Genomic DNA, 25,554 nt, shown 5'->3' with positions numbered 1-25,554 from the left:
CCCATTCTGTTTATAAATAATACACTTAAAAATGGGATTCTTCTCAGAATTGCTATTTCTGATTGGCATTTTGTCTGTATATTGACTATATTTGCTCATTCTTTGTACATAAGGTGTACAAAGGTTGTAAGGTGAAGCATGGGGCAAAGGACAAGACTGGACAAGTTCATGGAAGAAAACTCCTTTGAGAGCACTGACTAAGGAGACTTCTGACTGAAGAAGTGCATGAGCTGAAAATAACTGGAGGCCAACAGAGTATCTGGGAGAGGTAGTGTTTGTGCTTTCCCCGTTGTGTATCTGTCATTTCCTATCTGCTCTTGGCCACTGTTGGAAACAGGATACTGACCTAGATGGATGTTTTTCTAGGTATGACCATTCTTTCTTTCTTACATTTTTGTGGTTACAGAATGCCAGTACTTGTAATCAAAGCATCAACACAGCAAATGGCTTTACACACTTAGCTCAGATCTAAGCTTCTCAATGAAAGCCAACAGTACAGAATAGAATGAATGTGAGGGAGGTTGTGCAGCCAGGTCCATTCATGGCTCTAGGGTTATTAGTGAAGAAGGGTGACTATGCAAATGGAAGTCCCTAAAAATAACCCCAGTGTTAAAGCAATTGGAATGTGTTAAAAGGACTGGAATAATCAATAGAAAAGAGCAAAGCCAATATAACTGACTGGAAACTTTTCATGAGCCTAATTTCAAAAAAGAATGAAATGGAAAATAGGAAGCATCAAAATGGATGGTGGTTTGTAGAAATAAAACAAAATGTGTAGGAAGAAAAATCAGAAAGACAGAACCAAAATACAAGTCTCCTAAGGAAGGTAAAAACTGTTTAAAGTAAAAAGTGTTAAAACTGCCTTCATCGTGATAAAGGAATCCAGGGAGAACTGGGACAATAGATCAATTTGAGCTGAAGAAGGTAACTAAATTGAACTCTAATCTTTGTCATTTGCTATTAAACTCTGAAAAACTCAATTTCCTGGCCACTTAGTTTAAGTTCATTAGCAGGTAACTGATGAACTTCATTAACTGTGTTGAGGGGGCAGAATCTTAAGCAGGTGTCAGGGGGCAGAATGCTGAGAAAAAAGAAATCCTCAAGGAGGGGTGTGGGAAGTGGAGGCTTGCAGCTGCTGCAGACTCTGGGGAAGGTGCTGTGGCCATAAAACTCTCCAGACACTCGTGAAGAGAAGGAAGGAGGCAATGATAGGTGGTTATAAGTAAGGGACAGAAAAGGGAATGTTATTTTTCAGAGTCATCCCTGTTTGATGTAAACCCCGTGGTTGTTGATCCTCTGCACAGGGCCTGATAGCAGCTTAGTGCTTGGTTGTCTCAGAGCTGTAGGGACACACACAAAGTGATGAGTTAATACAGAGCGTGGCTTATACCATGAATATACAAGGAACAATTGCATGTTTGTACCATGCAGGTAACGGTGCTACTTTGTACGTTATGTGTCGCTTTTGAGCAGTAGAATTTTATTAGAAAGAGGAAAGATGAATGTTATTTTTCAGAGTCATCCAGGGAAGTGAAGATGGAAATACTGGAAGATAGGACCTCAGCTCAGGGAAGACTTGAGTAAATGTGCTCTTCTTAGGATTTAAGCAGCAATGGGGCTGGATTTATAATTATTTGCAAATATTTGAGTGATAACATTGAATAGCAGGGATCTTCTTTTCCATCTATGCAAAAAAAAATAAAAAATTTGTTAGCTTTCCATTAAAAAATTAGCCAGTTTTGGATTTGCACCAATTGCTTCCCTTGTTCCATTTATGAAGGTGGCATTGTCACAGACTCATGTCATGTCTCTGCATCTGAGTTGACTTCCTAGAAGTCAACTAGTATTTTTGGCCATGATCTGAGTCAACTCTTTTCTTCTACCCCAGTGTCTTTGCATTGCAGGCACATACTGCTGGAGAAGTAGAGGGATGCCACCATTTCATTTCATACAGCTACACAAGAAGGTGGTAAACTGTAGTCCCTGCTGGTACAGGATGAACTTCAACCAAAATTAGAGACAACACTCCATTACTCTCTGCCAAATCTGCACACAGTCTGTATTCTATAGAGCTGTTTTCTGAGCCATCATGTTAGAGAGGTACTAAACAACCTGTCCCAGGAGGAAGGGTTCATGCCAGCTCTTGTTAGAAAGAACAGCCCCTATTCTTGTGCCAGACATTTGCAGCTTTTCCATTCTATTCCTCCAAAAATGATGTCTCAATCCAATGTATTAAAGTAAAATTAGAAGGTGTGGACCTATTTTTCTCCTTAAGATGGTTTTTAGATTTCTCAATTGGCCAGCCTAAGGTGCATTCACTAGGAATAAAGAGTAAATTAACTAAAATCTGGAAAGTCTAATGAAATGGAAAATAGCGTGTTATGCAAAGTTTGGGTGAATGTCCAGTGCTCTCTTTTCATGCTATAATCAGTGCATAGTTGAAGTCAGCTGGTCTTCAGGCCAACCATTTTCTAAGCTATAAAGCCTGCAGGAAGAGAAGGTGAATTTCTTCTTGTTCCATGCATTAGCAACCTTCTCCTCATCCTTCATGGTTTATTGCGCGTTGGTTATTGGTACATTGGAGCTAATTAGTTGGAAAGGGAAGCCTGAATCAGAGGTTGACAGGCAGCAGAGAGAGTCAATGCATGCTCAGTATGCAAAAGAAATGAATAGAGAAAAGGAAGGATTTTGTGGTCCACAGCTGAAAGCCAGGATGGAAACTGTCAGCACACAATGGACTTTGTGGAAGTAAGTTCCTAGAGTATGCATACACTCAACCAGCCTGGTAAGGAGTGCGGGTGTAGTTGGCCCATAGTTTATTCAAGCTTACACCCAATGGACAGTTATACAAACTCAGTAAACTGTTAAAACAAAAAGCAAATCAAAACAAAAAGAGCAAAAACCCCCACTAGACAGACTTTGGAACTGACAGGAAGAATGTTAATGAGCACTAGTTTAATGGACAGTACAGGATACCCAGAGGCAGAAGGTGTCTAGTCGACTAGACAGAAACATTGATAATTCATCTATGCTGTCCTATTCTTGAACAGAGGTTTCAGAGCAAAAAGCATAATAGCAAACAGAAAAAAGTGGAGGGACAGATTCTCAGTTGGTGTAAAATACTGTAGCTCATTTGGATCAAATGGAGCAGTGATATTTCCAACAACTGAAGATACAATTCTGTATTTTTATGGAAACACTATCCCCTATGATGATAAAGGATAACACCTGAAAATTTCTGCTTCTTTTCCTCTGTTCTGTCAGGAACAGGTGATAGTCTCCTGGAGGCTGCAGGCTGCTACAAGTGAACATCCAGAGAGCTGAGCTGCTGCCACACCAGTAGGTACGTGGGACAGGCTGTCTCCCATGGGCTCAGGAGGAGCTTTACCTCTGCCCTTCAGATCCCCAGGCAGCAGCGGTGGCTGTTGGGTTACCTGCATCAGAGTCTGTCTGAGTACAAGGAAAGTGGTCAGCAGGATGATGCTGTTCTGAATTCCAAGGTAAGTTTCGGCAAACACAGATAATAAAATGTAATAAAAATCTAGTTTTTATGCGAACAACAGGAAATAGTGGAGGTGGTGTGACACAGCTGATAAAATCTCAGGCATTACGGTTATTCACAGCAAAGATCAAGTTATTGTCTATGGCAGCGCCACATTAGCTGTCCTGACTTCAGTTCATGTTTACAGTCCACATCTGTCTCTTTTTGAGGTGACATTAATATTTTTTGCCACCACATCCAATTTCTTCACAGATTGCTTTGACCTTTTAATGCTTTTCATCCGTGAAAGCTGTAGAGTTCATTCAGTTCCTCGGTTCCAGGGCAGGTCCATCTGTAGGTGACAAGTGCAAACTGGAGCAGAAAGAAAGGCTGGGCAAGGTTAGGAAGTGCAGGAGCTCCATGGCCTCCAGGAAGATCTGGGGCTTAAAGTATCAGTGAATGGTGCCTCCTGTTATCTTTGAGCATGAGCAGCTAAAACTGTTTCTTCTCTTTTCTTCTCAGCAGAGTTTTGAAATGTGAGCAACCTGAATAAGTTATCTACTAAGCAAAAAGGAAAATCAAAAAGAATGGTGCTGGGCCTGAAGGTTCAGGAAGCTCCCAGCACGAGGAAGGAAAACATGCACAGAGCTCCCCTAAGCAGGAAGAAGAAAGCACAGCAAAGTCTTGAGCAAGGGGAATATGGAGACTGGCAAAAGCAAAGGGGAGGTGGGACATGGACTCTGTCAGGGCTTTCAGCAGCAACAGCCTGGACCTCAGCATCTGGGGACTGAGTCACCCTTGAATCAGAGCAGCCATATTTGGTTAAAATTGTATTTTGCTGTTGCAATCCATGGGACGCTGTTTGGTACTGCTTAACTTGTTTGTGTCATCTGACCAATAATTACTGTCTGGAAGCTTCTCTTCCAATACCAATATTCCTTGCCAGCCACTGTGGGTTTTATATGTGGGGCTGGTTTTTTTTTTCCTTTTTTGTAACAATTTAAGTCCTTAGTGCTGCCAATAATCTTGCCTTCATCCATGTGGTGCAGCATGTTAGAGAGTGAGCCATTTCTGCAGTAACCAGCTGCAGATTAGGAGGTTCTTGGAGACGCTGGGGTGCTCAGCTGTACAAAGGTCAAAGACAAACTGGTAAAATACAAGCAGATTTCAATCAATAATCTCTCAAAGCTCCTGAAACCAAAAGACAAAATGAGAAAAATGCATTTTCTGTCTTGAGGATTTGCATGCTGTCAATCTTTAATTAAGATATCTGAGATAAAGTTCACCCTTGCAAGACAAGGCAGCAGAATGGGCACCTTGTGAACAAGGAGAGCAAAGGGCACCTGGGCTCACAACAGCACAATCCAGCACTAAAGGTCTCACTTCAAACACAGGACAGCTGGAGGAGAGCAATGCTTTGGGCTGCTCCTGCTCCTGTGCTTTTAGTTGTGTTATTATTACTTACTGGATTGAGCTGTGAATTAAAACCACCATGAAAAAAGAGGCAGAAACGGACCACTTATGACGAGCAGTAAGTACCATTGCTTTTGTTCATACGGTCCCCTCTAAGTTCTAGTAGTGGGAACAGAATGGCTTTATTGCAACCTCCTTGTTACATACTCTTTGACAGATACATGTAAACTAAATGATCTCTTACTTTTTTTTTCCCCCCCATAATACAACAGGCCTCGTTTGTCCTCAGAGCAGGGCAATTTGGGTTCCATGCTGGCTCCAGCAAAAATATTGAATTTAGAACTGGACCACTGGGGAAAGTAAAAATTAATGAAGACGACTTTGCAGAACTTTGTAGTCAGGTGATATAGTTACTTTTCCTTAATATATTTTAATTTCAGGTTTGCACATTAATAGTAATTGTCTTTTGCGAGTGTTTGTTGTGTTTTGTTATGATTGTATTTTGTGTTATCTATATCAGTAGTCTAATATGAAAGTAAGCTATTGCAGACTTATAAGTAATCATGCCATTACAGAAGATAATTAAAAGATTAAATTGTGTATGTAGCAGAGCTCTCTGTATTTAAGTGGACTTTATAATAGTAAAGTTATGTAAGGACAAAACTTTCCTAAGCTTTTGAAAAAGCAAAGTTTGTTTCACATTATCTCTGTTGTTTAACTTTAGGTGAGAGGAGAGTCACACAGAGATTCAAGAACTTAAAAAGCCAGTGGTGCCTCTCAGAACATGTCCCAGCAGGTTGCCCTGCTGACCTCCAAGGTAAGCCATACCTTCGTGTATCCTCCTCCAACATTCCCAGTTTTCTATTCCTCACACTAACATTAAACAACCTGATTCATTTTAGTATTTCTAGACTTCAATTCAGGGAACTGGAGCAGAGTCCATACATAACATCAACTTGGAGTCTGTGTTTTATTTTGAGATATTTAGAAAATCTGGAGATGATGGAAATATTTCTGTAAATCACCCCCTAATTTCCAGTTACTGTGTTTCTTCTTTTGTTCATTGTGAACATGTCTATAGACTATGTCCTCTAATATTTATGGAAGTGTAATCCTACTAAATTCTGGAAGTGGACCATATATGTTTTTATAGTTGTTACACAGACATTCCATTCCATAGGTGAAATGGACTGTAGGGGTTTGCAGTGGAAAAAAAAAAGACCTATGCAGTAGTTTTAGTCTTTTCCCTGCTCTTTAAAATTTTTGTCCCAACAGAGTATTTCTAAACCACTGTCTGATTTAAGTTTCTCTTGCTACAGTGTTTCCACAAGTTCTTTATAGGAAAATATGTTGTAGCCTAAGAGACCTTCCCTCAGGAAAATTGTGATAATACATATCTACGATATTCTCTGATTCAGTGTCAGTTTGCTGTTTGTGTCTACAACCCGCTGGGATATGGTGATCCTCTTCCTGGCTTTCGTTGGCTGTCCCAGACGTCCTTCACATACATGCAAGGACCCAAACAGTCCCACAGGAATATTCACATTTTCAGTGTTGAGCACCTGAATACATCTTGCAAGACTGAGTCTTGCCTTTTGGATCCAAGCTGGGACATATTTAAACTGTCGTTTCCTGAACAGCCTAAACTACCAAAATCCCAGTGAATGGGGCCTGATTTGAAGCTGACTGTCACCTGGTTTCACAAAGCAAATATTCTCTTTTCTCAAAGGAAAATATTTTGTTAGCCTCCAACACATACTCTGTGGTCACTGTCATACCGAGCACAATGTAATTTGCATTTCTTTTTCAGATCATGAATCTTGATAACCAACTTCAAAGCTTAGAGCAAGTAAGTAAATGAGAAGCAAACTAGAGATCAGAAAGAAAATCCCAGCCCTGAGTACAATAAAGTGAGGTTACAACGATTTATTTAATCTCGTGCATTCCTCGGGAAAACTTTTTTTTGGAAACGGGAGGTAAAGAAAAAAAAAACCCAAGATTTGTAGAGGAGGTGAAATACCTTCTTACAAAATACAAACTGTGTAGGAGCCTGCATTTCTTGTGTACTCAAGAACAACAGCTAGCTACCAAAGAGAAGTAAGCTTTTCCTTCACTGGTCTGTCAAGACAAAGACCAGAAAATTCAAACTGGGTTTTTATTATACTGGAACTAGCTAATTTTCAACTGTTGTCTGTTTCTCCAGTGAGCTTGTGACAAGCCACACCTACAGGTGCCAATAAAAGCAGTTGTCAGATGAGTTGCCCATGGAATCAAGAAGACAAGATAACCCTCCATCTAGACCCACAGGCTGCTGCTGAAGAACAATCTCTGTTAATATTTACTTTTTACAGGACTTTTCTCATTCTAGTGCTTGCCATTCTGTGTATGGCCAAACATAGTGTCATTATTTTGTACAGGGATAACTGAAACAGCTCAAACCTTTACAAATCAACCTTGCTGAAAAAGGTGGGAGGAGGGATTCAAGAAAGAATGAAAAAAGAAAAAAAAAAGACAGAGGTTTTTCTTGAAAATAAATGTTAATGGAACACCAGCTAAGCAGAAACCTCATTTCCTGAGTTCAGACTATCCAGAAGAGAGCCTGCAGTAGTAACCCATGTGAGAACTCAGGTACCTGTGTAAACTCACTGGATGGTTTCTTTTGCCTCTGTCCAGCAACTGGCAGGTGAGTCTTTAGCCTCCTTGACTACGGAGTGTGTGTTTGTGTGTGTTTGAACTGTTATATGCAGGCGATGGCCTGTGAAGTCAGTGATTCTTGGCAGTCCCACAGCAGAGAATTAGTCTCTGTTTTTTGCTGAGCAGTGAACTGACTGTGTGCCTTGCTGTGACCTTACACAAGAATAGGGAGAGAATGGGTAAGGGATGGATATTTATTCAATCTCAAACAAGTAAGTATGATGTAAGTAATCAATGACATTCTGAGTTTTTTTAATCTAGAGACTTTACTGGCAAATGCTTTAATGGTGCTGTTAAATGCTCTAGAGATGGAAAAGTTATATCTTTTTCTCAAAGACTTTCAACTTGAAAGTTATCCTAGCAAGATTTGGGTCAAAATTGATGTGCTTTTCTGATAGAAACAGTTTGAAGGAAAGTTTTCTGAGCCTTTTGCTTGTTGGAAAGTTGGGGGGATGACAATAATGTGCTGTTCATATGCTTTCTACATCTGAAACATTTTATCCCCATCTGACTGATAACAAGGGTCACAGAAACACAGCTGAAAAATAGAGTTTTGTTATTGTGTTCATAAGGGAAGCCGTGCTGATAACAGCCCATGGTTTCTATGTCTTTGAAACTATTTTAAACATTGGCTCCATGGTTTGCTTCATTTCTCAGTTATTTGGAAAATAAACTGGTTTTCCATTTCATCTTAGGGTCCGCTGTGCTCAGTAGATGTTGATGAATGCCAAGATTTTGCTGGAACTGCATTAGGCTGCCAGAATGGAGCCACTTGTGTGAACACACCAGGCAACTACAGGTAACTTCTCAAAAGTAGACACAAATATCCTGTGTAGAATACTGTTATTTTTGTACCCCATATCACATCTGCAGCACAAGTTCTAGAAGTAAATCTTTTAGTATCTATGCACTATAATTCCTTGCAGTCTGAGAAAATATAAAATCCTTAATACACTGTACACTGAGCCCACTGCAGACACAAAAGCCCCTCCAAAGCCATTGCCTGCTTTGACACAAAAAAACCATCAGGAACCAGATCCATCACACAGCAGTGCCAGGGGAGAAGGCTGCAAATTAAACACTGACTCCAGTGGCCCACCCTCCTTGCTTTAGGTGCAGATGCTTTAATGGAAGTTCACTGCACCATGGGATGTAGCTGAGGTGGTGAGATGCAACATGCTGGTCTGTAACCAGCGCTCGCCAACATGCCCACCTACCACAACAATGTTACCATCCCTTTGTTATCACCAACTCTTGAGATCAAAGGGAGTGAGGAGATGAAAGAGGTGAACAGCTTTGGCCCAGCAAAGGCTTTGAATTGTTGGAAATCTCCTGAATATATGGGCAGCCTTGATCATTGGTATTCCCAGCGCACTCGGTTAGAGCATGGTGCAAATAACACCAAGGTCGTGGGTTAAATCCCCATATGGGCCATTCCCTTATGGGTTGGATGTGTGATCCTTGTGGGTCCCTTCTAACTCATAATATTCTGTGAAATCAGAAACAGTTCTGTGAAATGCCTCATCCCCTCCAGAACTACAAGCACTGCTGAGACAGCAGCAGAGCAAGGAATGCACAGTCCTGCCAGGCATAAAGAAAGGAGAAATGACTTCGGCAGCCGACTGGCCAAGAGAGTACCTGGCCTACCTGTGTACAGACCCCATAGACATGAGGCCCTTGGAGCAATCCTTCTTTGGCTGTGCCCAACTCCTTAGGAAACACGCAATTGCTTACAGGGCAAGCCAGCCCTGAACGTTCTGTCTTATTTCCAAAAGTTCAAATCATCTGGTAAATAAATAACTTTCAGATATAACACAAAGCTATCCCTGTGCAATGGGAAACAAGCAGGCTGGAGAGCATGCCACAGCTTTCTGTGCAGCATTTTGACTTCTGCTTCAGCATGCAAACTCTTAGCCCCCACAAATATTTTGCTTGGCATAACACCAGCTTATAGTGCTTTATCGGTTCTTGGAGAGACCTCACACCAGGGAAGTGCTCCTACAGTGGTCCTCATGCTTCAGCATTAACACAGAGGTCTGCTCAGGATTTTCATATAGTCCTTTCCCCAAGTCCACTGTACTGTATTCAGTCTCCCTTCACATACTGTCTACTCATTTCTTAGTGCTCCCCAGATGCTCTAAATCTATCCCCATGTAGAGTGTAACATATCACTTCCAACAACTGTGAGGACATTGCTGCTAAGCTTTCTGGGACCCAGCAGCCCAGGTCACTCCACTGCTGGGTGGAGTTAAATACCTGCTCTGGTGTATTAAATACACAAGCATGGACAGCAGGCAAAAGAAGATGGTAATAATTGACTTTCCACAACCCCCAGAGATAACAGCAGGTGATGGGCAGTACTGGATTAGGTAGCATGAAATGGAACATTTTCGGTCTTCACCTCCCTATTCAGATTCTTTACCCCCATGCTTTTCTTGTAATTCAGGATGGCACTGAAGTGTGAGGAAAAAGAGCAGGTATCCAGGAAAACACCCTCCTCAGTCAGAACCTTAAGGGGACATGCATCAGTTGGATGAAAGGCTGTGAGAGTCCCCAAGTCTATCAGACATCTGTGTCACAACCAAAATAACCGGGTCCTCATCACAACATGCCATCAGCCATGTGACAGCAGCAGGGCAGTACTGAGCAGGCAGTATATCACAATTTGGCTGCAGTTCCTTGCAGTGTGACCTACTTCTTGAATCTGTTCTCTGAGAAACTTCAAATGGGTAGCAGATTAATCTTTGCTGGACTAGGCAGGAGACATTGCCATTGTCCTCCTCCTTTGGAGATGGTCAGGTTGCCTTGCTGTGTCCTTTGGAGTTGAAACCATGAAGCTCTGAATGTACTTTGAACATACAAAAGTCACTTGGTTCCCTGACCTGTTGCCCCTGTGCTTGCCCAGGCTGAACTGCTGCACTGATGAGATGGTGTGGGTCTGTCGTGCTGTCTCTTACAATAATGAACATGGTGTCTTGCAGTACTTGCAGTTAAGCATTAAGCTGTTGTGGGTTTTTTGAAGCCTGAGTTCATGTGGGTTACTTGTCCTAGGTGCAGTTTTAGTTACCTGCAATTGGCTTATCAAACTGCAGTTTCAACTGAGCATGTGACACGGGTGGCAGGCAGCAGTAGCTTATTGTATATAAATTGCTCCAAGGTCCAGATCAGATTCATGGAATACTCTTATTCGAATTCTGCAGAGAAATGCTTTTATAGAGGATTTTTCGTTAGGCAACTTAAAAGCAATCAAAGAAGAGTGTGTACTTGCCATATGTCTCTGTGCGGTGCAGACCTTGCAGCATATGACTTGTATCCAAATGAGAGTTTCGCTGTCATTTTAATAAGAAACCAGTTGTCTGGCTTTCTGTATGTTTTCTGTAGATTTAGATCCCTTTCAGTTGTATTTCAGAGCCTCAGATTTGGTCTATGTGGAAATAAAGAGCCAGAGAAAAGGGAAATGTTACCCAATGGCTTAGAAGTTCCCAATTTCAGTTCCACCACATGCGTACAACGCTGTAACTCAGGTCTGCCCTATAAATAAAAATGTGATGCATCTGGCAGCTTTTAAGCCAGATTCTCCCAACAGAAAGCCTTTCTTCAACCCACTACTTTGTTTTTCCCACCCATCAGCCCCAAATTCCGCCTCTTGCACACCACACTTACCTAAAAGCTGGGCTGCTGCTGGGACAGCGGCCGCCCCTTGTTATGGTGTGGGTGTGAAGGTTTCCTGCTCTCTGGGACAGGCCAGACATGGCATTTCTGCATATTGCTGGAGGTAGGATTTTATGCACTTGGCATCATACAAGGGTCATAAACTGCAATGGACAGTTAGGTGCTCTTTGACTGAAGTACAGTTTTCCAGGCTCATATTCGGTTAAGTCTAATGTTAGACGTTCTTTTTTCTTGGATTTGCACTTATGAATGCAACAAAAGCATGTAGCTTCTCCCACAGGGCCGGGCCGTCATGAATATACAAAAGTCCCACATGACTCTTGAGTCACTGCTTTGCCTCTGTGCATGATTATTGATGGGATTGTCAATATAGCTAAATAGATATATTTTTGTACGGAACCCCATATAGTAGTGATGATCTCTATTATGGCAATATACAATCTTTGACAGCTGTGGGAAAAACAAATTTTGATTTTTCTGTCCGCTTTCACCACTAGCTGCTCCTGTGCTCCAGAAACCTATGGACCTCACTGTGCCTTGAAGTTTGATGACTGCCAGGAAGGATCTGATGTTCTCTGTGAGCATGGACTCTGCATAGATGAAGAAAGGGATCAGCACAAACAGGGTATGGAACAACGTGTAAATCTCATTATATACATAGCATGAAAAAGCAACAAATAATGCTGATCACCACAAACCTGTGTAATGCACATGGCTGCTGAAAACCAGCAAGAAATGCCACGATACAACATAACCTAACCTCTCTGTTGTCCCACGACAGCAGAAAGAATCAAAATATCTTGTGTCTTCTTAAAGGTACTTATCATAGCATTAAATCTACTACTACATCCATAGGGAGCTTGGGAATATTCTTTGAATAAGTCAGTCTTATCTGAAATATAATATTCTGACTCTGGCTGGATGTTCATTATTTGGGGAGTTCTAAGTTGCTAGAATATTTTACTACTTAAATGATTAAGAAGGACAAACGTCATGAATCTTTTTTTTCCTGGGAAAAGGCATACCAATGGAACATTATTACCAGTGGCCTGGAAGCTGCCAGGGCTGCCTAGCGACTGAGTGGCTGTTGCTCATCCCTGGTGCTCCTCAGTGTCAGCTGGAAGTGATCTCTGACTCCAGGCCCAATCTTTCCAAGCGTCTGCACTGGGTGGATGCTAGCACACACTTGAGTGCTCTTCTGGAGCAAGCCAGCTCATTCCATCTGGGCAAGAAGCTGGGTACAGGGTGTTCACTCCAAAGGGATAGATGGAACATGCCAGTTTTGGCTCTTTCCGCTCAGAGCAGCCCTCCAAAACTACCCAGCCAAGCCTGTGCTCCTTAATACTCCTATGCGTCCATGCACCATTCCAGTCATGGCACATATTTTTTTGTACTATGCTGTAAAATTATTTCTTTGCTTAATTTGTAGAAGTTTCATAACTCATCATTTGTTTTCTGCCCACTTTTTGTGGAGAAAGCTTTTCAAAAGGGTACAGTGTTGGCTTAACAGTGTCTGCTCCTGTGACTGTCAACAATAAAGCTCCCATTAGCTTTAATTGGACCAAAGCTAAATAAATGCTGAAATCTGGCCATTAGTAAAGTTTACTAGAGAGAAAACTGTTTTCCTAAAAGAAAAAATATATTTGCAATGTAATACCAGTGCTGCGCATTGCATAGATTACTAATAGTTTGATTAAAAATAAACAGCCAAGATGATTTCAGGTTGCTTACACTGATCTGTTTATGTTGGTTAAAAAGCAAGTTGATGACTTTTAATTATATTTATGTACAGCTCATAATTGCTCTTCATTTTCTCTGGGAGCTTTGGGGTAAATTACAGATTTCTTTTATGAACATAATGAATGAGCCTGAGTTGCTTCCATAATCTAAATAGGTAAGTTCAGAGGAAGAAACAGTCTGAGAAAACTACCAAAGCAACTTATAAAACAGAATGCACAAGCCATGTAATGCTCTGAAAGCTTTCTTGCTATAGATTGAAAATAATCTTATAAAATTAACTCCTCCTGCCTTTTTCTTGGCTATTCCAAATGTCTTAAATATGCAATGTGATGTTTTCTGTGGCAGCCCAAGTACCGCTGTATGTGTGACAGTGGCTGGATGTCCCCTCCTGGCAGCCCTGCCTGCAGTGCTGACATAGATGAATGTCGCCTCCCTGATCATCCATGTTCACAGGATCCATTTGTGCAGTGCCTCAACACTCCAGGCTCCTATTCATGTGGTCCCTGCCCCAGGTATCACGTCCTTCCATGCTCTCAGGCAGGATGGGGTGGCAGTAGGTACTACTGCCCATATGTCGTAAGCAAAGACACAGGACCAAGATGAGGTAACTCCATGAAATGCTTTGGTACAGGACCAAGATGAGGTAACTCCATGAAATGCTTTGGTCTGTACTCTAGAGAATAAAAGTCTGCAGATTATGTTTTATCTGGGTAACGCAGGCAGTGAAGTCGATTGCGTGATTTATCCCATTCTAAACTGAGCACCTGAATAGGTCTGATATACCTTCACGCTCACAGGTACCTTCATGCTCACAAGTACCTTCATGTCCATTTGTGTAATAGGTCTGCAGTACTTTCAGTATCCATATGCTTACAGCCCTAAGGCAATATAAAAACCTGATTGTCCCCTCAAACCCTATAACCTACTATTCCTCTTCTGGAGATGGGCAGGTGGTGTCTCTGGGAGGAGGTTTTGAAGTAGTTAACTGGAGTTACACTAAAGCTTTGCTGCAAATTGTACATATGTGCGCTAGACCACAACTGCCTCCTCTGCAGGTAAAAGTGTGCTTGATTCTGAAATAACCAGAAAACAGTTAAAATAAAGCATTCTTGCACACACAGCTCCACCTCGTTGTGTTTGCAGACTGGTATTAATTTTAATCAGTTATGAGAGAGACAGGTCTTCTCTTGAGTTAATGAAGTGAAATTCAGAAGTTGTATTTTTGTGCTCTATGAAAAGATTTGGGCAAAGAAAAAAACAAAAAGGTCAGTCATTTTCTATTCTAATGTCCTTTCTGTGCTGCTTTTTAGGCTGGCAAGGAAATGGCTACAGTTGCCAAGACGTTGATGAATGTGCAAGTAGTAATGGAGGCTGCTCAACAGCACCAATGGTTCAATGTATCAACACAATTGGATCCTTCCGCTGTGGGCTCTGCCCGCCAGGTAAATTGGATTTCTTGTTGATAATAATATGGAGGGGCTTAAAAGATGATGATTGAACACACTTGATTCTGTTTTGTGGTAGATTTAAGAAGCTGAAAATTGGTTTTAAAAAAGTGTTGCATACACAATACAATGCTGTAATACAGAATGCAGAGTCCAAGTATATTCAAACTGCTTCAGATATTAATGAAGATTGTGTAGAGTACATCACTAAAGATGATCCTCTGATATGTGTTTCTCTTGTAGTAGGTAACCCTTTTCAGTGTTAGAGCCTTGATTTGATGAAGTACCTACTTTACAAAATCATTAAAAGGAATGAAGGATTGCATAATTATGATAGTAATTTCATTGTCTGTATTAATTGAAAGAGCATCCTCTGTGCCATAAATCAGCTGTATTGTCTGTCATAAAAAAAGGCCTTGATAATTGTCACGCTCTGAATGCTGTCTAAGGCAGCAGAATTTCCATTGCAGTACAGGTCAAGTAGTGGAAGTCGCAACTTATGTCTCCATAATTTGTGGTTTATGATTTAAAATACTTTCTGAAATGCATGCTATAGATACTAGAGGCACTAGCAGGAAAAAGTCTTTCTAATTGACTTTTTGATTGCTATTTAAATGGCAATGGCAGGTAGTGAAGACCCTCAGTAAGTGAGTGCTGAAGGCATATCACTATGCTGGAAATGTGGCTTCAGGCAAGTTTTGGTGACGTTAACTCTGGCCTCTCAGAGTTGGTCCTGCTGAACTTCCTGGGAAGAACTGGATGTTGTTTGAGACCCAAGGACAGCTCTGGCATGCAGCAGGAAACCTGGATGTGATTAGGGCCGATGGGGTGCAGATGTGTGAGGAGGGCAGCACATGGTGGCTGAGAGACATGGGTTTCTGTGGCCTCACTGTATTTGGCAAACACTAATATATCTTCTTTTCTACAACCATGGGAGGATTTAGTTACAATGATAATCCACCCCTGCAATGCAGAAACCACAATAAATATGCAGGGTTTACTTCAGTGGCTATCTCAGCTTTTTCTTTTTAACTGCAGAAGACTGATTTTACACCATAAATTAGTGTTTTGCTCACCAGTTGATTGTTTTGCTGTCAATTCTCAAAGAACGTAGTTTGTTACAGACTAACTGAGATTTGCTTCTGAACAGGTTATGAGGGAGATGGACAAAGTTGTACCCAGGTTGATATCTGCTCAATAAATAATGGAGGGTGCCATCCTTTGGCTACTTGTACCTCAGCTCCAGGTATGATGCTTTCCTAAATACTGTAAGTAATACCAGACCTCTGTCTCTCAAGGAGGATCTGGTTATGGTTAATCCACTTTGTAGCAACATATTCCAGCCTCTTCTTCACAGTCAGTTTTGCCTCACCCAAAGGAGTTTACAGGCAGGTTAGCTAAAACCAGCATGCCTTTCCACTAACACTGAGAGAAGCAGATTTAGATTCCACCAAAGATAAGACTTTATCTTAAAACTATGGAGACTTTTACCATTTCTCTTTGATGTGGTTTTCCAATTATACAGCTGCTTTTGCTAGTCTTCTTTCCATAAATACCCTTTGACTACTCCTGCTATTTCCCATTGGGGTGACTTTGGACTTTCAGATACTCACAGCAAAACAACAGTAGGGATCTTTCCGTGGTGAAACTGGGCATTGATCAGGGAAGGTGTCAAAAGATCAAATAAGTTAGAATTATATAAAATATAATGTCAGCGACATTTGTGGTCATTGGTATTGTTATTGTAACAAGGACTGAATTACCTTCTGTATCTTGTCTTATCTCCCAAGGACTAATGCCATTTTGTTCCTGCACGCCTGGGTACACTGGAAGTGGATATGGGCTAAACGGGTGCTCTCCTCTCAGTGATATCTGTCAGCTGCAAAACCCTTGTGCAAATGGGCAGTGCTTGGTAAGTGCTGGGCTCCTCACAGTTAGTGACAAGGTTGTGTAGTTATAATCAGTACATCAGGGAGCCTGGTGAGGCTGAAAGCTGAGTGCAGACACACAAATGGAAATGAGGCAAGATCAGTGGGGAGTGCAAGATCAATGGATCTGGGGAAAACAAAGTGAGTCGCAGGGCACACAAGCCATTTTCTTTGTATGTAGAGGCAGCAATCTTGGCACTCATGACATGAGAAGTTGTCTGGTATCCCAGGCTAGTGATGGAATGCTAGTGCTGGTGGGGGAGAACTCATGAATGACTGTCCCTGGTGGGACAGGGAAGTAGTTTACCACCCTGGATCATGGAGGAATTGCCCATGAAAAAAACCAGGACCTCTGCTGACCTTCAGACTGTTAATATCCAGTAGAGTTAGTTATATTTCTAGTTTGATCTTGTGAGAGCACTCCTGGAGTTTCAGACTGTTTACATAGATATGGAAAGGGTGCTTTAAGGGAATTGGTTGCACTTCTGCTGGTAACCAAGTGTTTTGGACCTAAACTGATCAGTGGTGTGAATTCTTTCTCATGCACAGCGACCATTTAGTTTGTCCACATGGACCCTGTGAAGGATTTTGGCTTCCTCAGTGAGGAGTGCTGTGCTTAGGGAAGTCCATACTGCAGATCTGGGAATTTTGTTGTGGAGGATATTTATGATGATGATTTTGGAGAAATGTTCAGAAATACTAAATTTGTTGTTCCAGTAGAATCTTTTCCCATCTATCCACATTGGTCTGCAAATATCCTCTTTTTGATTGTCCTTGAAGGCACAGGGAAAATTGGATATATGAGATAGATTTGGCACTGTTAGTTTAACAGCAGGATTTGGTGATCTTAAGGATCTTTTCCAAGCTAAATGTTTCCATGATTCTATGGTATGTCACCTATCCCTTTTTCCATTTTCTGTATGAAGTGTGATGATCCTTTCACCTCCACTCCACTCCTTACCAGCATTCCTTATTCCCTATTCTATAGATACCTATTGTGTCTTCTCTCAGATATTTGAAGGGTCTTTTGTGACCAGATCTAATCTACTTTTCCTGACTATTTAGAAACTATTCATTTTAATCAATCTATTAAAAGATATGGCATCTTCCCCTAAGTATAACCTAGCATAAAACAGTGAGCAATGATGGCTACAAACTACTACCTAAAGGTAATAACACAGTCAGATAGTTCAATAACGGGACTACAGAAGCATCTAATAAAATAGAGGAACAGCAGAGCTATATTTGGCCAGCATAATGACAGAGGAAATGTAATGTTAATTAAATATCAGGCAATGCAGATCAGAAAACAACTTTTCACCTTCTAGAGCAATGTTCGGAGTCCTAAATACACATAAAAATCTTCTTCCATCATACTGAAAATCTGTTTGGGACACAGAGGATGCAAATAGAGAATACAAAAGAAAACAGAGAGTGTAGTATATTGATTGTATGTCCTCAGTGATGGGATTTTAGCATATGCCTTGAAATACTGTGTTCTGTTTTACCTGTAAAGATCGTGTCTGCAAAACAGGAAATATAATGTAGGAGAACATGTGAAATTAAAACAGTTAGAGACATAGAAAGACTTGATTATAAGGAGAAGTAGTAAAGGTAGAGACAAGAGAAATGGAAAAGAGACATACAGAATAAGGGATAATGCAGAAAAGGTAATGAAATTGTTCCCATTTAACATTCCTCAGGATAAAAATGAAAGTTAACAGCCCACGTAACTGCAGTGCAGACTTCCAAGAGAAAGGGCTTGAGGGAACTGATTTATAAACCAGTTATCTTGACTTGCTATTTATGAGATTTAGATAATATGATTGACTGAAACCAATCAAACAGTTTTCTGTTTTTGTTTTCTGTTTCTGACTTTTTAGAAAGTAACCTGAAAGATCCTTGCAAAGAAATAATTTAATAGAAAAAACATAAAGACCTAGGTAATCTGATTAGGCTTCAGGTTTATTTTGGTATTCACCAGTAACCATCAAGGCCAAACACCGAGGGGAGGCCTCATTGCAGTCTACAGCTCTCTCATGAGGGGGAGAGGAGGGACAGGCACTGATCTCTTCTCTGTGGTGACCAGTGACAGAACCTGAGGAAATGACCTGAAGTTGTGTCAGGGGAGGTTTAGGTTGGATATTAGAAAAAGGTTCTTCACTCAGAGGGTGGTTGGGCACTGGAACAGGCTCCCCAGGGAAGTGGTCACAGCACCAAGCCTGACAGAGTTCAAGAAGCATTTGGACGATACTCTCAGGCACACGATGTGACTCTTGGGAATGGTCCTGTGCAGGCCAGGAGTGGATCAATGATTCTTGTGATCCCTTCCAACTCATCATATGCTCTGATTCTGTGAGTTCTTTGGCTCCAGTATCTCCTCATAAAATAGTGTAAATATCAGTCTTTCTGCGTGACTGTAGTGATTCTTTAGGTGTTCAAGTTCGTGAGTTTATTTGATTTGTTTATACTGTAGGCATGATCTCTGGATATTTCTGCCTGTGTAATGGGGGCTGACAGGCCTAGACTGTACAGAGAACATTGATGAATGCCTTAGCACCCTGCCAAAATGGGGGGAGCTGCACTGATGGATCAACGGCTACTCCGGTGAGTGCACCAGCTCCTGGACAGTACCACAGTGCCAGACTGCCCAGCAGGTACAGCCAGGACCACCTCCCCAGAGAAATTTTACATTATGTTATCTTCAAAATGTTATTTCATCATAGGGAAAGAATTTCAAGCTTTCATCTGGAGGTACCTTCTGGAAGCAAAGCAGCTATGGACATCGTCCGAAAACATATCCCATCGTTCCACATATTCCAGCTGAAATTCCTTGCTCTTTTCCAGGAACTACTTTTCTCTCAGGGGATAATTTTGCTCATTTTTTGAGATTCATTCCACTTTAGAGGAAATCCTGAAGAATCTTTTATAGAAATTATCTTTCACCATTGTTTTAAATGTGTAAGATGCCAAAGCTATGCAACAAAGTTAGATTTTGTTTCAGTCTGTATAGTGATAGCATAAAGTAACCCTTTTAATTTTCTGTCTCTTTCTGCAGTTTGTGGAGGATATCTCTCAGGCTCCAGGGGGACTTTCAGTTACCCTAACATCCAAACAGCCAGCGGTACAACAGCAGGGTCAGCTGTGCTTGGGTTTTCAACTAATCCCACACAAGGTAAAATAGAGTTCGGATTAAGAAAACCCTCACTCTGCAGGACCCTTCAGCTCTGATAGAATAAACATAACTGTCCTTCATGTTACAGTGTTACAATGTTCTGATCCAATCTCTTTGGAACAAATAGTTTTTCGAAAGAATAAGTTTCAGAACCTTAAAAGCCTTCAGGCTCCTTAGCCTGATAATTTACCTGGGTTACATTTTCCAGATTTTTTCCTATGCAGCTGAGGGTTAGAGTTTATTCACCTAAGTCCAGCTACAGAAGGGGCCTGTTCTACACTGCTTTAGAGTGTGATCTGTGAATAGCTGCCATGAGAAAAGCTGTGCTCTGATGAGCTCCACAGCTGGTGCCTGAACTAAGTGACCCCAGAACAATTTAATGTTTCTGATTTCTGAGTGCCAGATATGTAGAATGCTGAATTCATATTGTCCATACCTTTGTGTAGTAACAGCATTTGATATTTTTATGGATTAATTTTTTAAATGTTGCACTCAAATGTACATTCTGACTCTAATCTGCAACTAGCCAATTCCACCTGTGTTATAATAACAACCACAAAATAGTTAGCATGGAAGCTCTGCTCGGGGTCCTAAATATTTGATCTATTTTTGACATTTTGTGGAATGAATTAAGTAGTTTATATAAACCAGTGCTGCTAGTGGCTTATACGGTATTAACATATATATATATATATGTGTGTGACTATTCTCATCTTTAAGCCTGGGAGCCACTACTGTCCTTTGGCAGAGCATATTAAAGCAGTGAAGCAGTGAAGAATCTGAACAAACTTTAAGCTGTGTATGTCACTAAGTGTCCAGAGTAGGCTTATGAGACAACTGATTTTATATGTGCAAAACAAGATCATTTAATCTTTTAACTCCCATTACAATAGTTTCAACCATAGCAAGGATAAGAAATGCTAATTATCTGATGACAAAACTGCCATGGGAAACCTGGAATAAAATATTTTATGCTGTATTTCAAGCCTTTCACATGGCTTGAAATATACTCATATGTATATTTCACACATATAACTCACACAGACAATGGTCTCAATTATTAGTTTATAGAAATAATGTTCTTTCCAGAAAACTTCACTGTCTAAATTCTTATCTATCTATCTATCTATCTATCTATCTATCTATCTATCTATCTATCTATCTATCTCTTTTCTCTTTCCTTTTGACCCATAAGATTCTTTAATATCTTCTTCTGTCCTGGAACATTTCACTAAATGGCATAATGGCTCTAAAGCTCATAGATTCTCACAGTTGCATGAACACTGTGTCTGCTTTATGCAGTTTCTGCATAAACAGTGTCTTAGCAGATGGAAAAAAAAAGACATTTATTGTTTCCTTCCTTCTATTAGATTCTGCGTATTACTTTCCCATTCTTCCAAACTGGAGGCAAGTCATGAGTGTAGCTCTGACTTCCTTCAAATCCATGATGGGCCTTCAGCATCAGTGCACATGCTGGGAAAATACTGTGGCTCCTCAGCTCCTGAAGAGCTTTTCAGTTCTCACAACTCTCTGTATTTTTGGTTCTACTCAAACCACACCCATTATGGCTGGAGGTTTTACTGTTCACTGGGATCTCAGAATCCTGGTAAGTTGATAAACATAAGTAATTTAGCATCTTCATGGCTTTGGAGCAAAATCAATTACTTATTTCCTTTGATCAGGAGACAATAGGAATGGCAGGAACAATATTTACTAGGGAGTGAGGCTGAAATGTAGACATGTATGCCACTTCAAATATTTGAAGTCTGTCTCTAGGCCTCTGCATAATAGCTTTCTGCTGGTTTTTTTTAAGGCTGTTTTACACCTCCTGTGAGGAATTCCCCCAAAGAGCATGTATTCCTGGAGATGCCAATTCATCTGATCAGTTCTGTTTCCCATGAAGTATCTAGTACTCTGAGCAAGCAAGCTAACTTTTTTTGCCACTGAAAATTTATGACAGGCTGAAGAGTTTGAAACATGCTTTCCAAGCATGATAGATTACTGAGACTTGATTTTAAGAATATGTGAACTTTTTGGGTATGATTTGCTGTATACTTTCTGCCTGAATTTTTGGTAATGCCACTTGGATGATTCCTCCAGGTGTTCTGGCAGTGCATTTCCAGAGATAAACTCCAAATCATCTAATGTAACATCAAGCTCACTTCAGTATTCTGTGTATTATCAAGAAACAAAATAGTGCATTGAGTTGTGGCTTGAAAGAACCATAGGGTACAAAAGGTACAGAAAATTCAGGGGAGGAACAGTTTCCTTATTTCTAGAAATATTATTGAATTGAATGCTTTTAATGTGATTTTTGGTGGTTTGGGGTTTTTTTTTCCTTCAATTGTCATTATTAGATAAATAATTATTAAGTATCAAATTTGAGTACTGAACAGTGAAAGCAGATATTTTGGGGAAAAAATACCACCCACAAAAAAAAGTAAAAGGAGAGTGTTATAGATGTGATTATAACTAGCTATTCTTTAGGTATAACACACAAGTTACTCCTCCCATTCCCAACTGATGCACTGAGATGGATGTATATATAAAACTCCCTTACCTGTAATCAACTCTTTTGGTTTTTTTTTTAATGAAAACAGCCTTGTGCTAGGATAAAAAATTGAGACTATTTACAAAGTGCAGAAATTCAGATCAATTTTGTAATCCAACCCAAACACAATGCTTTTAATCATTCCTCTGAAAGATAATTTCATCATAACCGGGAAAGAATCTTTCTTTACTGTACCAATCAGGAAATATTTAGAGTTCTGCTTTTAAAATTGAGTTGCAGAGTTAATTGTAAAACTTAAAGAAAGATGTAACTTACTGGTTTGTTTGGCTCAATCTTGGTTTTTAATTTATTCTGGACCCTAATGTGGTATCTAGTTTTGACACTGAGGGACAATTCATCTTCTGATCCGACACACAGTGTTAAAGACTGTTCTTCCATGTCTCTTTCTGTTTAGAATGTGGTGGTGAGCTGACAGGTACTTATGGTTCGATAAGCTCTCCAGGATATCCTGGTAACTATCCTGTAACAGAGATTGTGTCTGGACCATCTCAACCAGTCCTGGCCTCCTCATCACATTTGCTTTGGCACGCTAAGCCTAGAACACCATGAAAACTGCAGTTTTGACCATTTAGAGGTAAAGTATAATTGTGAATTATGACAACATTTTATGTTTATGTTATTGCAAAAACAGATATGCAAAACAAGATATTTCAAAACTTTCTGTATGTACAGAAAGGGGCTGTGTGAAAGTTTAATCCTGTGTTGAAATGCTCATTTGTATTACATATTCCAGACATCCATACACAATCAGATACAGGCAGTATAACAGAAAGGGGTAGAAATCCTGCTCCACTGAAGTCAGTGAAGTCTTGTGAGTAGAAAGGATGGGATTCAGGCCAAATACCTGATGGGAAGCTTTCACTTTCTTACAAAGTTCAGTCTCCAGTTTTCTTGTAAAATGTCAACCCCAGAGAATTCATCAGCCTAAGGGAAACTAATCAAGAAAGTGATCTAAGTTTAATAGGTCCACATCATAGTATAGTCCATGACTTGATGTGTGAGCTTAGGGCTTTTTGTCAGGTGCGATGTAATGTTCAGAGAATTCACCAATACCTATTCATGGAATGAGAAGCTGTTTCGGAATAGCAAATCCTGTTCAATGCAGAGCGTGATTTCTAGAAAACCAGTTCAAGAGTAGATATCCTGATACTTTTTTTTCCCTTCACAAAACCCTTGATGCATCATCACAGCTATGCTGGTGGATGTGTTTCTTGGTTCCTGTGTGTTTGGAGGAAACTTCTTGTGAGCTTTCCCTCCACCTCCATCTAGAATATCTCCCGGGGCCTCGAGATAACTTAAGGAGTGTTGGTACTGTTCACAGTTGGCACACATCTAATAATCCTAAACTGCTGATCTGTCATTCCATCTAGATTCGAGATGGTCTTCTTTCGCAAGACCCTGTCCTTGGTAATTCTGTAGCACTCAATCTCCACCCCCACTCAGAACCACTGGTCCCTATGCATGGATTCACTTTCACTCTGATGACTCGGTTACTGATAAAGGCTTCCACATTCTCTATACAACGTCTCCTGGTAAGTAAAATTCAGCATTGAAGGTTGGTCTGTGACATTCTCAATATAGAGCCAACAACACATGAATGGATGTAATTACACTTGCTCTTTAATAATATAGTAATTCTCTTTGATTTGCAGCTGTTGTACAGAAGCAGCCTGAAAAACAGTTACTGTACTTGTGAATATCTCAATTGATTATTTTTTTCTTAATATAGCAGATCCAAGTTGTGGAGGAAATTACACAGAGAGTGAAGGGGTTATCACATCCCCTTTCTGGCCTAACCCTTATATCAGCAGCCGACAATGTATCTACGTTATCCGACAGCCAGAGGATGAAAAAATATTCCTCAACTTCACCCATATGGAGCTGGAGAGTCATACTGGTTGTTCAGCAAACTATATAGAGGTGACTTCCCTTAATCAGTTGATATGAAAGGTTGATTACATGTGTGTACAAAACCACGCATAACTTCCATCCCAAGGTCTACTGCAGAAATAGGTGTTTAATCAAAGGACTAAGTATACAAATTTATTAGAGTCCAAAAGTCACAGGGGTTAAAAGAGCAGGACTGTGCATTTGGAGTGAAGCAAAGATAAGAGAACGAGAAAATATGTCTAGCTTAACACTAATTCTTAATCAGCTGTATGTGATTAAGGTATATGCATGTCGAATGCAAGAAAAATAGCATTAATAGCCACAATGCAACATTTTCTGTTGTCATGATGTTACACGGAAAGACATTGTTCTGACACTGTAAAGCCAAGAGTTTAGTGTTGCTACAACTGAAATCTTACAAGTCTAATTCAAGATTCTTATTAGTCTAAATCTAAGTATTATAAAAAATAATAGGACAGTTAGAATGTTTTCTATATGGCAATGTAATAATAATACTATAGTAATGTCAATACTAACCGAGATCCACTTGAGATGGCTTTTATGTTGCTTATACTCCTAGCTCTCTCTTCAGTGGTCTGCAGCTTCATGTTACATACAATTTTATGACCATAGGATGCCTTTTAAGTACAGGAGATACCAATTCTTCATTTTCTTTGTTATCCCTAAACCCAGTTTTGCCCCAGCTCCAAATCTGCACCCCCTAAGCTACCCATGGGGAAGGTGTGGCTTGGTGCTGTGTAGCCCGCATATCCCAGGGACTGGGGCTCCTCACAGGCAGAGCCAGGGACATCCCACTGCCCTGGCCAGGGAGCAGGGGAGCCCCAGGCCTTGGACACCTCCCAGAGGATGGGGATGGACTGAGGCCAGGCTAGGACATTTGGCATACAGGAGAGCCTGGCTCAGCAGAGCCTGTGGCTGGACAGGGCCAGGGTTGTGGGGAGCCAGAGACTGGCCCGGCTGTGGATTCACTGGGGCAGCCCTGGGGGGCTGACATGGAGTCCTGGGCTGTGGGCAAGGCTGGCCTACGGGAGTCATGGTGGTGCCCTCAGGGCCTGACAAGCTCTGTATGTTGGTGGCCTCTGCCCCTTCTGTCACCCTGTCCCTGTTCTCCTCTGCACTGCACTCTGACTTGCCATTTCTCAAAGTATCTGCTGTCATACTCAGTGTGTATTTCTACATACAGTCACAAATACCTCATCCTACATGGGATGAGTGCTGGGTACCACTGTCTGTATACAAACAGTGGCAGTGCCATGCACAGATTAACAGAAGTAAAAAATACTAGGCACAGACACTGATTAGTGAAGGTGCTGCTGCAGCTGAAGCAGGCGGGAGCCATCTCTGTGCTCCAGCAGAGAGCAGGATCCAGTGCTGCTGGCCACGTGGTCCAGCACAGGTTTGGTTTTGTGTTTAATCTCCTCTTGACCAGTGAGGAACAGGCCCCTGTGAGCTCCGTGCTGTTAGTCTATTTTAAAAGATGTCATTGTGCTGACATCCTTGCCTTCCGTCCTCCTCTAATTTAA

At 40.9% G+C, this 25,554-nt stretch overlaps 1 protein-coding gene across 1 annotated transcript in view; it reads left to right on the top strand.

Moving 5' to 3' along the window:
* The first annotated feature begins 4,878 nt into the window (after nt 1–4,878).
* CUBN (cubilin) overlaps nt 4,879–25,554 on the top strand; it is a 141,453-nt gene continuing 120,777 nt past the window's right edge. The window contains 28 exon segments of the mRNA XM_032682519.1: nt 4,879–5,012; nt 5,167–5,195; nt 5,198–5,303; nt 5,619–5,653; nt 5,656–5,711; nt 6,705–6,743; nt 7,477–7,564; nt 7,567–7,577; nt 8,284–8,387; nt 11,758–11,899; nt 13,346–13,511; nt 14,308–14,442; nt 15,596–15,691; nt 16,236–16,361; nt 18,850–18,885; nt 18,888–18,930; nt 18,932–18,963; nt 18,966–19,029; nt 19,430–19,479; nt 19,482–19,558; nt 20,919–20,954; nt 20,956–21,154; nt 22,515–22,580; nt 22,583–22,636; nt 22,639–22,694; nt 23,491–23,527; nt 23,530–23,652; nt 23,850–24,040. Of these exon segments, the coding sequence (XP_032538410.1) occupies nt 4,894–5,012; nt 5,167–5,195; nt 5,198–5,303; nt 5,619–5,653; nt 5,656–5,711; nt 6,705–6,743; nt 7,477–7,564; nt 7,567–7,577; nt 8,284–8,387; nt 11,758–11,899; nt 13,346–13,511; nt 14,308–14,442; nt 15,596–15,691; nt 16,236–16,361; nt 18,850–18,885; nt 18,888–18,930; nt 18,932–18,963; nt 18,966–19,029; nt 19,430–19,479; nt 19,482–19,558; nt 20,919–20,954; nt 20,956–21,154; nt 22,515–22,580; nt 22,583–22,636; nt 22,639–22,694; nt 23,491–23,527; nt 23,530–23,652; nt 23,850–24,040 (2,316 nt within the window). The 5' untranslated portion in view covers nt 4,879–4,893.

The sequence above is a fragment of the Chiroxiphia lanceolata genome, chromosome 1, assembly GCF_009829145.1.
Source record: "Chiroxiphia lanceolata isolate bChiLan1 chromosome 1, bChiLan1.pri, whole genome shotgun sequence".
Classification (NCBI taxonomy): domain Eukaryota; kingdom Metazoa; phylum Chordata; class Aves; order Passeriformes; family Pipridae; genus Chiroxiphia; species Chiroxiphia lanceolata.
This window is presented reverse-complemented; position numbering and strand designations above follow the sequence as displayed.